This window comes from Cibotium barometz, chromosome 54 (assembly GCF_041138505.1).
Source record: "Cibotium barometz isolate CiBa-2024 chromosome 54, ASM4113850v1, whole genome shotgun sequence".
NCBI classification, from domain to species: domain Eukaryota; kingdom Viridiplantae; phylum Streptophyta; class Polypodiopsida; order Cyatheales; family Cibotiaceae; genus Cibotium; species Cibotium barometz.
This window is the reverse complement of record NC_141099.1, coordinates 3854375-3868710: the sequence shown is the minus strand read 5'-3', so window position 1 is coordinate 3868710 and position 14336 is coordinate 3854375. Positions and strand designations below refer to the sequence as shown.

Below are 14336 nucleotides of genomic sequence, written 5' to 3'. Positions count from 1 at the left end.
CTCACCAAGAGGATGACCATGGAAGGCCAAATCTCCATAGATGGAGCCCAAAGATACAAGATGACCAAAATTAGTAAAAGTGTCAAAAAGCCCCTACCAATGTACCCCAAGCCCTATTTATAGTCACTTTCTCCTTTTGCCCATGGGCCCCTATGTACATGTGGAAATCAACCTCTATGGTTCATGACAGTGGGGGAACATGCCCAGGAATGGACTCCATGGACCATAAGTATGATCCCCACTGGTGGTCAAAGTTGCAAACCTCTAACATTGCCTTCCCTGGAGTATGTCGACGAAGCCATTGTCTAGGTAGTTTGAAGTGTGTTAATGAACTTTGCTCACGTTTAAAGAACCATAGGGTATCAAGTACATCACATTTTATTGGAAGTATGCTAAAGGAACCAACAACTAGAGAGGAGTGCAGCAATGCATATGGGAAGCTCATATGCCATTACTACTCAGTTCCAGCCATGTGCATTACTTCATGCAATTGCTACATCTATTATGTGATGCCCTCCAACGAGACAATGAGCAGATTAATAATACACATCGGCACCCATCAATATAATGTACATGCAGGAACATCAAAGGCACTAACTCTGATAGGACCAGGAAAATAGTGTCCAGGGTGCTAGGAGTGGATCGCAATGCTAGGACAAGGAAGGTTCAAATGTGTGGCAAAAGAAATCGTCAGCACTAGTGCAAGAAGGTGGTTCCTCTCATTTCATTGGGGGGAACAAGAGTTCATCAACATTGCAGAGGAGATGGGACCACTAGTGGAAGACAATTGGTAGGCTAATCTGGTTGGTAAATTTGGTAGGTGTTAAATAGTTATTAAAATCTTGATAAGATGTATTATAATATTTGCACAATTTATTTTTTTAGGTTTCGGAGGTCAGCCGTCTCGCTGCAGCCCGGGGCAAGGCCCTTCAAAGGAGAGTTTTGGCTTGGATGCACTTCTGAAGCTGAAGCGAAGTGCACTCATGAATTTTTCCATGGAAGCAGGTTCTTAGGTCAAGGTTCCTCAGGTGAGAAGTGCTATGTTTTCAAGATGTCCACCATTGGACCCACTTCAGGGTTGGATTTGGTGAATGGAATGCGACAGACCAGCTTTGGCGACCTACGACATGCTTGGATACAACAGCTCGACCACACCCGACGAACATCAAATTAGGTGACCATCGCTTGTCATGTATATGATCCAAGGTAGAAAATTGCCAATGTAGAGTATTTAGGTTGTTAGAGCAAGCTAATTGTACAACCTCTTAAAGGACTATCATTTTCACGCAACATGCAGGATCTTCTCACCATTGCAACATGTGAAATGAAAGAGGAGGATATGGATGCCCAATGTCTGTTTTGGGAATGCATTAATGAAGTGATGGACAACCATGGTTGTGAGAGGATAAATTTATGTAGTTTCATGGTAGACGAGGCTAAGGCAAACTGGAATGTAGTTCGACATGTGTTCACAATGGTGGAAAAAATGACGTCTTAACAGATAAGGAGAGGTCTTGCCTATTTCATTGAGAGCAAAGCATGGTTGCCCACACAACAAAGTATGTGTGTGTTACGTGTCTCAAGGAGAGCACAAAGCAATGTGTGAGAAGTGGCGCATGGCTCCTACCAACAATGAAGCTGCATCAATGGAGGCTCGATTGATATACGACAATGGTGGCATAGTGGTCATGTGATGGACAGGAATTTTTGAGCAATGGACTCTTGGTTGAGCTCGTGGGAAGTGTGCATAGCACATTGGGGTTCAATCATGACAACGAAAGAGAGAAGTAATGATGGTCCAAATACCCCAAGAACAAACCTAGTAGAAAGCAAGCATGAAAGTTGGTTGGCAGGGGAAGGATATAGATGCAAGATTTCTCTTTACGATGCATGTACTACCGATATGGAGAATGCAATTTTACAAAGAACAAAGGCAGTCTCTTATAGTCAAGGCAAGCACATAGGGAGAGGCCCAAGCTTGGAGAAACTAAAAGAACAGTGCTCTACAAAGCCCTGCCCAAGTTCGCTGAGAACAGTTAATCAGGCAACTAAAGGAACACCCATGTATAGGGCGCCTACCCCTCTCACTGGTGACAAAGAAAGTGCACATCACAAGAGACCGTCAAGGGTGGTAATTGATATTGATGATGAGACCACGCATCGGCCAGAGTACAACACACATGTAAGAAATCGCAAGTATTTTGGGAGGCCACGGAAGATCAATTTCAAAGAACATGATACAAGAAAAACTCTAGAAAGAACTGTAGAAGTCACAGAGGGCAATGTCATTGATGAGCGCGCAGTGAATGAAGCAATGTGGGCAATTCGAAGGACATGCATTGGTAGCAAGGTCACATGTAGTGGAACGCCTCATGGGGGTAAGAGGTGTAGGCAACACATAGTCAAATCTGCTTCTAAGGGTGTGCCTGCACCTTCCTTTGAAGGCTATTTTTATAAGCACCCTAATGGTCTCATTAGACAATGGATGTGGTTCTGCCGCCCTGACCACATGCTTCATTGCTATATAGTGGATAACAACATAGACCCAAAGCCCAGTCCACCACCCAAGATATGGCTAGTTGCTATAGTAATAAACCTTACAAACAAGGAGGTATATTCATTGTGGGAAGGTGGATACGAGGTGGAGTGCAAGAATGCAGAAGTTATTGTGCCCACCCCATCGCGTAGCCGTGGGGCTTCAAGGTTCTTTACAACTGCAACTTCAAAAGATCCGCCATATGGGTCCACTACTAACATAGAGGCTGGTGGGTCAAGCATGCGAAATGGCATAAGAGTTAAGTACCGCACGTCAATATATCAGAGGAAGTAGCTAAGAAAATAAAGGTTGCTTTGAAAATGAAAGCTATGGTGGTAGAAGAAGTGCAGAGAATGGAGCACAAGTATGAAGTTTTCAAGATCGAATCACACGCGGATAATGCACACGTGGGAAAATATAATGTGCATGGGAAAGACGAACCATCTTGTACATGTCCAGATTTTGTAGATAGAGACGCCAAGAAGAAGAAAATAAAAGCTGCTTTGAAAATGAAAGCTATGGTGGCAGAAAAAGTGCAGAGAGTGGAGCACAAGCATAAAGTTTTTAAGATCGAATCGCACGGGGATGATGCACACGTGGGAAAATATAATGTGCATGTGAAAGATGAACAGTCTTGTACATGTCCAAATTTTGTAGATAGAGATGCCAAGAAGAAGTCCTACGTTGCATGCAAGCACTTGTACTTCATTTATTTACATGTGCTAGGCTTAAGCCAGAGCGAGAATATGTTCATCCCACCAACCTATCCTATCTGAACTGAAGCTTTAGAATGCCTTGTCTCATAGGAGAACATACCCTAATTTAGAAATTTGAATGCAAGGATAATCAATTGAGCTTAATCTTTGTGGATGTCTCCTCAATGTAGAGGGTTCTATTGTGCAATGTCTATCTCCTTCAAATACATGCTCACTCTTTCCCAAATAAGTTCAAAATATGCATTTTTTATTGTGGTGCCGAAATTCGAGGAAAGAAACCTTTATCAACCTTTATAAATAACAATTAAAAAAATAAATATATTTTTTTTATTTTGAGTGTTGAACCTCTCCCACTACTATAAATATAGAGGCAAGCTCCAAAGCAATTTGTTATACAGCATTGCCACCAAGCCTTGTTAAAAGAGTAAAACGACCCAAACCCTCCTTCTTTTTGTTTGTGATGGCCTCATGAAATGTTAGCATTGAAGTTATTGCTATGCGTATCAAGAGGGAGGCCACTGATGTGGAGATCAAGTAGAAGACCATGGATGGTGCACAAGCATGGAAAGGTCTCACATCCTTTCCACTTCCTGAAAATGATGAAAATTTTTCTCAAGTTAAGGACAAAGTGGTGGGCTTAATTGCAATTTGGCGAGTCCATGGTTTTATTGATGAATCGTCTGAGCATGTCTTGCTAGAGAAAGTACGGAAGGGTACAAACATCGTTCGCTTACTTTGTGCCTACACCTCGGAGAACAAGCGAGGCCCATAGTAGTAAAGATGGTGTACGTGAATGAACTTGGTTTTATTTTCAGTTTGAACCAATAACCCCAATGTAGAGGATGTGATAATGGTTTTCACATTTCTGTATTTTGAAGGTGTACATGAATGAACTTGGTTTTATTTTCAGTTTGAACCAATCAGCCCAATGTAGAGGATGTGATGTTGACATGTGTTTATGTGTTCACTCCCGCCGAAGTAATTATGTCATGTTGCTCTCTCTAACTTGCTTCGCCCCTCTCTCTATCTTGCTTCGCCGAATTTTAGTAATTGGAAGATGTACATTAAAAAACTAGGTCTTATTCTCAGTTCAAACCAATAACCTCATTTGTAGGCCCTCTTTGTCTTGTGTGGAGGGGAGAATCTTTTTGGAATCCGCTCGCCCAATTCCTAAAAATATCTCCCTAAAAAATGCTTACCACCAAAAAAAAAAGTCCTTGGACATGGTATTGGACATGGTATTGGTGTTGTGCTTATGTAAGATAACCATCCAATTTCTTTTGAAAGTACGAAATTGAAACCATCTGAACTTAAGTATAGTACTTATGATAAATAATTGAATGATGTTGTTCATGCATTGAAAATTTAGAAACATTATCTTACAGGTTCTGAGTTTATCATTAAAATTGATTAACAAAGTATTAAACATTTGCTTTCACAACATTCAATATCAAATGAGCATATTCAGTGAGCATCTTTTACTCAAAGTTTTTAGTTAGCTATTCAATATACACCTGGATGTGAAAATGTTGTTGTGCTATAGCTTTGAGTAGGAGACCTACTATTAATAATATATATGCTATTGAAGGCATTTATTTTGTCAACATGAAGGGAATATATAAACTTATGATTATGACTTTTTTGATGCATACAACAAGATGAAAGATAGTGATTACTTACCTTATTTGGATTATTTATATGATGATGATTTTCTTTTCTTCCAAAAGAGATTATGCATTACTAAACCATTTAGGCAAACTATTATTGAAGAATCTCATCAACCATCATTTGTTGGTCATAGAGGAGCATCATCTACTTTGCAAATAGTCGCCCCAAAGATTTCTTTTGGCCTACTATGCATAAAGATGTTGCTAAGTTTGTGTTAGAATGTGTTTTTTGCCAAAAGATTAAGATTCATAATGCCTTTAACTATTCTTAATAAACTATGGGAATAAATAAGCATGGATTTTATTACTAGTTTTTCTTTGACTAATAATAAGAATGATATGATAGTAGATAGATTTAGCAAACAAGCTTACTTTATTACTTGGAAAAAAAAAAGACACTGACTACTTATCAAGCTGCATATATTTTCATTAAATAAGTGTTTGTGCATCATGGTTTACCAAAGATTATTGTTTTGATAGAGATAGAAAGTTTTGTAGTCTCTTGAACTACTTTGTTATAATCTTGGAAAAAAACTTGATTTTTATATTGCTTTTCATCCTGAATCTAATGGACAAACCAAAGTAACAAATAGTACAATTCTTGATTTACTTAGATTATATGTCTCATCTCAGCCTAAGTAGTGGGATACGTATTTTTTATAATTTGTATATAATAACTATCCTTATACTACTACTAAGAAAGCACTATTCGAGATAGTCTATGTGGTAAGGCTTTACCAACTCCTACATTTAGACTTCCACATTCTATAGAGGCTACTCATTCTTTAGAGGCTACTCATTCTTTTGTTAGAGACTTTAACCAAATTCATGAGTTGATAAAATCGAATATTCAAAAATCTTAAGAGAAATACATGAAGTACACAAATCGCAAACATATCATTTTCAATGAAGATAATTATGTACTTCTTCTTAAGAAAAGGAGACTTGAATCTATAGAGACCAATCTTGTAGTAAAGTTAGCTCCTAGATTTTATGAACTATTTAGCATAATTACAAAAATAAATGATCAAGATATTTTATTTGGATGCATCTTTTATTTATATTATTTACCGAGATTAATTCGTTTAATCAGCTATGTGCATTGGTATGATATAGTCAAGATCAATGTATTTAATCAGCTGTGTGCATTGATTAATATTATTTTATATATGTAGACAATGATTGAGTGGTGAATTATGTGTTAATTATGAGTTAAACATGTGTTGGACCATTATGAGATATTTTGAAAGACATGTGAATACCTTCATGGTTTCATATTTAGGCATTTTTATTTTGGCAAGGCTAAGGCCTCATACCTTTGTACATACCAAATAATATTTTATACTTTTGGTAGGCCCAAGACTTTTTAATTGTAGCTTATTATATTTTTACAGAGCTTTTACACTCAAAAATTCAAAAGCACTTGTGCTTTATTTTTGGAAATTATAATTTTTAAAACCAAGATTTTTCTAATACATATAAATATGGGTGAGTGATACAAGGGCCACACTCATCCATAGAATATTCAACCCAATCTTGTGTCGACGTCGATGGTGATCTCGTTCTTATTCTCTAGCCCTCTTTCTTATTCTTTAGCTCTCTTATTTATTTAATTTTATTTATAAGGTTTATGCTTTTAATTGGTGCAAGTATATGTTATGTCCTAATTTTTGTGCTTGAGAATTAGAGTTTCTTCTCGAAGTGTCATACAGGTCTTGAAGACTATTACTACACCAGTAGAGACAGGTGCTAGGCTTAGTTTGTGAACCATTTAGTACATCCCTTTATCAATGTTGGTTGCCTCATCTATCTATATAATACAAGGCTAGACAGTCAATTTGGGGTCTCCCACTTGAGTAGGTTTATGCACAGTCCCAAAAGTAAGCATTGGTAAGCTTTTGCCAAGCGAGTATTTAGATACTTACAGGGCACTCAATCCCTTGGCTTATTATATACTAAAGGGGTGATGTTCAACTACATGCTTTTAGTGATTTTGATTGGGCTGGATGACGCGAGTGTCCACTAGTGGCTTTTTATTTCACCTTGGTGATTCTTGTATATCATGGCTCAACAAGACAGTGGCCACCTCGAGTTGTGAAGCTGAGTAGTACATGACTTTTAACACCTCCCAATAGCACGTGCAATAGTAGAGTTTCTAGAGAAATCATCCACATAGCACGATTTGCAAAGGCGACCTCCAACTTACAAATTCCTCCTTGGTGATAAGGTTTCCAATAAACTTTTTAAATTAAAAAAAACCTTTGAAAAAATGAATGGTGTAAAAAGCATTGCAATAGAGGTTTGTTCACATGGCCATTACAAACTCATGTTGTAATACATATAGCATTAATGCATCATCAAGAGTTTTTATTGAAATTTTTCCATCAAGAAAAAGTTTTTTTGTAGAAGAAATGAAAGACCAAGCACAAGCATCAAAGGCCACCAACAACAAAGTCATCATCATTCGACAAAATGTTTTCACCAAAATATATAATCTTTGTAAATGCCGCTAATATGAGTAGGCAATTTCATGACTAAGAATTTTGAAAAATAATGCAACCCTTTATAAAACAACCAAATGAGCACACATGGAGTAAATGTGTGAGGAAAAAGAAAAAAATCTCGGGAAAGAAATGAGCAAGAGCCACTAAGTTGTACACAAGCAAAAGGAACAAGCTAAAAGCCTCTGAAGCCTAACAAATGAAGGGCACCAAGGGTGCTAGTAAAGAAATGGCATGGCTTCTAACTCCTGGTTGTAACCCCACTCTCTCAGTGTGTAAAGTGTTAAGACAAAGCCAACATTGTAGCTCATAGAGCAACCTAGACAGACCGCTCCAACCATATGAGTATGGAGTGTAGGTCAGGTCAATACATGTAAGGTGTTAGACCCTCATCACATTACAGGGAGGTGTATGAGTGAGCGGGATGTTAAATTGTGGGTGACTTGGATGTCAAATTCATGATTTTGTTTTGGAGAACTTTGTTTGAGATCACGCCAAGCACCGCTTGGCATTACCATCTCAAGACCCATAGTCAAATGGAAAGCTTGAATAAGTGGGTGGAAACTTACTTGAGATACTATTGCCATGACACTCAAAGTGTGTAGGATGAATGGTTTGCTTTAGCCAAGTTTTCCTATAATAGTAGTCATGAGACTATTGGCATGTTGCCTTTTTAACGCATTGTATAGTTATAAGGTGAATGTAACTATGATGGTTGTCAAAAAGATGGTTGTCAAAACGAGTGAATCCAAATGCAAAAGAGGAAGTGAAGAGAGTGCATGCTCTTGTCCAATAATGCAAGGCTAGCATAAAGCAAGCTCAAGTGAGAATGAAGCATTATACCCGATGTCCCCAGAGGAGACCTTTGGAGTTTCAAGAAGGAGATTGGGTGTTTATAAGGATTCCCAAGTCAAGATATGGGTTCCTCAAAGGGAACACTAAACACCAAATTACCTCATCGCTACTATCATTCACACAAGGTTTTAGCATATCAATTATTGTTTCCACCAACCACTAATATTCATGATGTATACCATGTTTCTCACTTGAAGTGTTACATTGGGCCCAAAGTGAAAGTTCATGGTTGGTGAGCTACCTTCAATTAATGATGAGGAGGGATTGATTGAATATGTTCCCAAGAAGATATTAGGTATGAGAAGAGGGGACTTTGTCGCTAAACTACGGTGAAATAGCCTGTCAAATAGCATGGATTTCACCCAATTAAGAAAGCTTCATGGAAACCCGCTTCAATATTGGAGGGATATTAAGGGTTTTTGGATGCATTTGGGGGAAGCAATGATGCTTGAAAATAGAGAGTATACTTTCTGGAACTTTATGAGATTCACTATTTGGATAGCCCTCTTCATGATGGTATTGGATGAGCATGGGTTGGGAGCTTCATATGGGTTATATAATATCATGGAGAGCTTGTTTAGGATGTTTTGAGAGAATTACATGTAGTTTATAGCCATATGGAGGTGTTTTCTCTCATATGTATTCAAGTTAGACCATGCCATTACTCTATATGCAAGGTGTATTCAAATTAGACCATGCCATTACTCTATATGCAAGGTGAATTATTGACAAGCAGATAACCTCACTCACAAATATAATGCATGAAAGAGTTGTTTCTATGGTTTCACATAACCTTATGGATGGGAATGGTTTATAACATGGTGGAATCAATATCCATGTTAATAAACATATGAGCTTAGGGATGGGGATGGTTTGTAACATGGTGGAATAAATTCCATGTTAATAAGCATATGAGCTTAGGAAATATGAGCTTAGGAATAAATTCCATGTTAATAAGCATATGAGCTTAGGAAATATGAGCCAAAATCTATGGGATAGGAATGAATGGTATGGACATAGGGCTAAGGACCAAGGCCACAAGGATGGATAATGAAGTGTGAAATAGATTTCTAGTATACAAGACAACTATGAGCTTAATCATGACTAATCACTTTTACTAATCAAACATTAATCATCTTCTTACTTCAAGCAAGCTTCCATGGTGGTACTCCCTAAAAAGTGCAAGCATTTGGTACTCCATGTAATGAGTGCATTCTTGATCTCTTTTAGGCTATTTTATGGGGGTCCCTTTGGCATTAAAATGCAAAAATGGACGTGGTCATTATCACATGTCTAGTGTACCCATAGTAGAGTCATTACATGTCTTATATACAACATTTGCAAGGTTAGTTATGGGAATTGTTATCCCTAACAAAATTCAAATGGACATGGTCGTTATCACACGTCTAGTGTACCCATAGTAGAGTCCTTGCATGTATTATTTACAATGCGTGTGGGAGTGGTTATCTCTAACTAGGACCGTGATAGATAAAATCCATAGTGTGTTAAAGAAGTCTCTTAATTCCATTATAAATTCTAGCACAAAGAGACTTAATGATTCCTAACATACGAAAAAATAATCATGGTGATGTAATCATATTATTATCATAATGCAATGAAATGATGATTTCAACACACTAATGAAATTGGGCAACATGAAGCACATTAAAGTAGATTTTGATTGCAACTTTTGACTCTAGCAAAACAATCTTTGTCAAGGAAATTTGCACACCCCAAAAGCTCCCAACCCAAGCACACCACATACTTCCAACACATACCGGGCACATACCAAAGCATTGCAAAAAATACATCCATCCTTACATAACATGTCATCTTTAAAAAGATAGTATGACTACCCACATGTCCACCCGATGATGTGAACACTTCTCTTTGACACACCACCAAAACTTGCTCTTGGGGGCCAATACCTCTTTACGTGTGACCTGTTGTGACCAACAACATTCATAACTTGTGGAGATTTACTAACTGCATTGCACTCATTGCACCAAAACTCACTGCATTCGCTAACTGCATTGCACTCACTGCACCAAAACTCACCCTGGGGGCTAATACCTCTTCATGCATGGCCTATTAACCAATAGCATTCATACCCTATGGAGATTCGCTAGCTGCATTGGACTCATGGAAGGATTTCCAACACCTTAAAGGCTCCTTACCAAGTATACACTGATTTCTAAGCCTTTCTAAGATACTTCGAATTGTAAACCATGACCAAGTTACCTTCTTTGAAGTGTGCAGTTGGTTGAAAAAGGTGGTGGCCATGCCAATCTTTGCGATGGCACTGCTCTACTTCGGTAGCTAGTAGGGGGTGAGCTTTGGGGTCTCTTCTGATACCTCTAATTGCATATGTCAGGCCTCATAGGCTTCTTTAGAGCTTGGGTCTTTTGACTTACGCACTCTAGGGGATTCTACATTAAATTTAAACGATAACATGGCCTCTAGGGGCAAAAGCCAATTGAAAAGGGGGTATGTTGTGTCATGGCTTTATAAGCAGTACTATAGGCCCAAAGCTAGTGTGGATATGGGTGATATGCTAGGATAACAACTTCACACTTACACCACTGGTATGGTTGGTGAGATTATGCCACTAGTGGTTTACAAGCTATGTGACAGATTTTGGGTGATATGCTAAGATAACAGCTTCGACAACTCTGTACTTACACCTGGCATAGTTAGTGAGATTATGCCATTAGTGATTTATAAGCTATGTGACATTGATTTTGGTTTACTAGAGTTATGGCATGGTTATAGCGCTAACTCATGTAGTCGGGCTCACTCTATGAAGCCGACCATTTGTATGCTACAGTAGGAGAGTAGTTTCCCTTATGACATCATGTACTCTTATCTTTATCATGCTATGGTTGTAGAGAAGAGAAGATAATAAAAGAAAAATTAGCCATCCATCTCCCTTGTGTGCTTGTCTATTCTTGTGAGTGTGTTTTTTGCTTGCAAGGAGCTCAAGGTCATCCTCTCTCTCCCATTCTTCCTATGGTGTCAGAGTGCCAGTTCGTGTGAAGGACTCAAGAGGCAAGCAAAGAAAGCGATACGTAGGCAAGGGTCTCTTTCCCTTCAATTTAGAAGCAAATCTCTGGTAGTTGCTAGGCAAAAGTAGCAGGGAGGCATAATAGTAAGGTGCACTATCACATTTATAGCTGCCCTTCCGGGCAAGTGAAGCAAAGGAGCATTATATTGCATGGGTTTAGTCCATAGAATCTCAATGATTTTAGAATTTAGATTCGAGGCTGGCTCTATTTTGGATCTGTAAGTTTTTTGACTTTGTGAAAGTGTCAATTTTGACTATGTATGCCCAATTTCTGGTTCAGTGCAGAGGCAATGATCCACAGTGAACTTGGCCTCACTTTGGAAGTCCATACGCATGATTGTAGTGAGTGTAATTTGCCACATTTGTTCACTTATAATCCTTTAAGGAAAGACAAAATGTCTATGTTGCTTTTGCTCAAAAGTCTTTCACGATTTAGGCATACGTTTGTTAATTAAGGTTTCAAGGTTTTCTTCTTTGTTAGTATGAAGGAATCATTATTGCAAACTCGAGCGCTTCTACTCTCACTACTGAATGTGTAGATCTCCCGCTGCAAACTCAAGCGCTTAACGTACTCTCATTGCAAACTCAAGCGCTTAACGTACTCTCACTGCTGAATGTGTGGATCTTCCGATGCTTGGAAGATTTTTTTTGCATGTGTTCTCCATTCAAGTTGGAAGCATCATTTATCATGTTAATATGCTTGACGAGTTTTCTGCTGTGTGTTCTTTGCTCGAGTTAGAAGCTTGTGTTGTGTTGCTATAGGTGCCACTTGTGTGCTTGCTATGAGACACGCAACACGTGTTCCAACGTTGCTCGACTGGTTGGCCAGCAAGTCGTCCTACAACAAGAAGCACCAGAAAGAGCATGAAGATAACGTGGTGATCAAGCACCTCAAGGAGCGAGACCCTCAGCGAGATAGCCTGGTGTGCATAGCCCGCAAGCCCTACATACCCACCCGTGGTGGGCATGCGCAATGTGGACTACAAGCGGGCTGGTCGACCTCTTCGCCTTTCGCAATGTTCTGGAGATGGACACCGAGAGCGCATGGTGTGGAGCCGCTGGCCGTGAACATGGGCGAGATCACACGGGTGACTGAACCTGTCCCCTGGACGGAGTGGGCGCTCTCATCAACGGCTATGACATCGAGGGCAGCTCCCATATCTACGGCCTCTTTGCCGACACCATGATCATTGCCTACGAAATTGTGCCTCTCCGAATGTCGATGGGAAGCCTAGACTGTCTAAACCTAGTACTGAGCTTGCACATTCTTGCACAGCAATTTATTGCACTCTTGGGGAGGTTATCCCTGTGCAGCTGCAGCATTCTATATATAGTGGTCCCAGATATAATTGAAGGGGGAGGGCAAGATCATGCTCTTGCTAACATATGCAGCTACGTGACGCCTTCGCATTTCTAGGAAAAAGCGAGGATGCTCTTGTTGCATATCATGCCGGATTGGATGCTCAAAAGAGGGCTCTCGGTGAGACAGATCCTCGGCGCATGGCCGGAGAGACTTGCCGATACTTGGCAGAAGAACATACTCAGGCTATGCAATTTGATAAGGCTGAGGAACTACATTGCTAGCATGCTCAACATTCATAAAGAGCACAGTGCTCCTACCTCCGTTTGAAGAATTAGGCCCAGTTCACAGTGAAGCGGCGGAAAACACACTCAAAAATGAGCAATTCCAGGTGGAAAAGTTAAAAAATGCACACTTCCGCCACCCGAGTGTTCACACAGAAAGAATTTTTAAACTCTTAACAACCACTTATCCGAGTGCTCCAAAAATTAAAAGGAGTTTTTAGACTATATCCTTATGAGATTATCAGGGAGTAACACCGCAATTAAGTGTCCAAGAGGGATTTGCACATAGAAGAAGTTTTTGCCCAAGGAAAATTTTGTGAAAAATCCTAAAAGTTAAGATCAAGCAGTCTTATGTGTGAACGGCAAGAATCTTGGTGTTGCACAAAGCTCTACTTGTTGGGAGCACACTTGGTTTTGCACTAGTTGGAGGGCTTAGATCAAATTAAACAATAAAAATGGGGAGAAAGTGTGAGTTGTGTCACGACAAGGATCACCACACTAAAGATTGTCAATTCTAATTGTGTAAGCACTGTAATGCAAGGGGTCACCAGAAGTTGTATTGTGCACTATCATTGGAGAATGAGTTCAAAGTAATCTTGCATGCCTTGCACAAATTTAAATCACATAAGAAAGAAGGCAATTAAAAATCTAAAGGATTTCATGAGCACATTAAAAGAAGCACACATATGGCATACGACATGTTAACTTTGATGATCCAACTCATCTATGCCTACTGCATGGAGTACATGGAACACCTCTATGGAAAACTCGGAGTGGACGACCTAATGGACATAGATGGTGAGTAATGTACCAAATTACAAATACATCAATTGTTGTATGTTACCTTGAAATATTGTATGAATAAAAACATTAAAAAGACGCCCGCATAAGTCCGAGAGAGAAGGCACAAGGTTCGGAGGAGAGGCTCAACGAGGTCTCTACTGTGTCGCCTGTAAGTCCAAGAGAAATCAGAGGAGAGTCTCAAGAAGGTCCCTACCGAGTCGCCTATAAGTCCAAGGAAAAACATAATATAAACCAAAATAAAAATGTTAAAAGCATAAGAAAATTATGTAATGATTTCTAGAACACAATTGCTTGTGGGATGTAATTTCAGGACCCAAGGGAGGACTTACTTTATAGACTTCTAGAGATGAAGCTTCATTGACACAGATGGTAGCACACTTGAGTGTCCATGGACGAGATTCTTCATCGGCATATGCTTGTGGATTCTTCATCGGATTGGTGGAAATCATTTTCCCACCATCTCCTTGGTCTACCATCAGTTTTATGTGGTTCTGCATGATGATATTGTATGACTTAAAATGGTTAGCATTATACCTTCTAGTATCCACTTATTTACAAATTTTCATGATGTACTTGGCATTGATAGAAGATAGTACACCCCCAATTAAA

At 39.2% G+C, this 14336-nt stretch overlaps 1 protein-coding gene across 1 annotated transcript; it reads left to right on the top strand.

Annotated features, from left to right (window-relative positions):
• Positions 1-1714: 1714 nt before the first annotated feature.
• Positions 1715-12923, top strand: LOC147607784 (uncharacterized). The gene is made up of 4 exons (XM_086789870.1): positions 1715-2703; positions 10535-10590; positions 12102-12262; positions 12732-12923. The coding sequence occupies exons 1-4, from the start codon at positions 1715-1717 to the stop codon at positions 12921-12923; spliced, it is 1398 nt and encodes a 465-aa protein (XP_086645996.1).
• Positions 12924-14336: the final 1413 nt, after the last annotated feature.

Coding starts and splice junctions, on each gene's coding strand:
- LOC147607784 (XM_086789870.1), top strand. CDS start 1,715: ATGGACTCTTGGTTGAGCTCGTGGGAAGTGTGCATAGCACATTGGGGT. Junction 2,704..10,534: donor CGTAGCCGTGGGGCTTCAAG/GTTCTTTACAAC, acceptor TGAAGTGTGCAG/TTGGTTGAAAAAGGTGGTGG. Junction 12,263..12,731: donor ACCCTCAGCGAGATAGCCTG/GTGTGCATAGCC, acceptor TAACATATGCAG/CTACGTGACGCCTTCGCATT.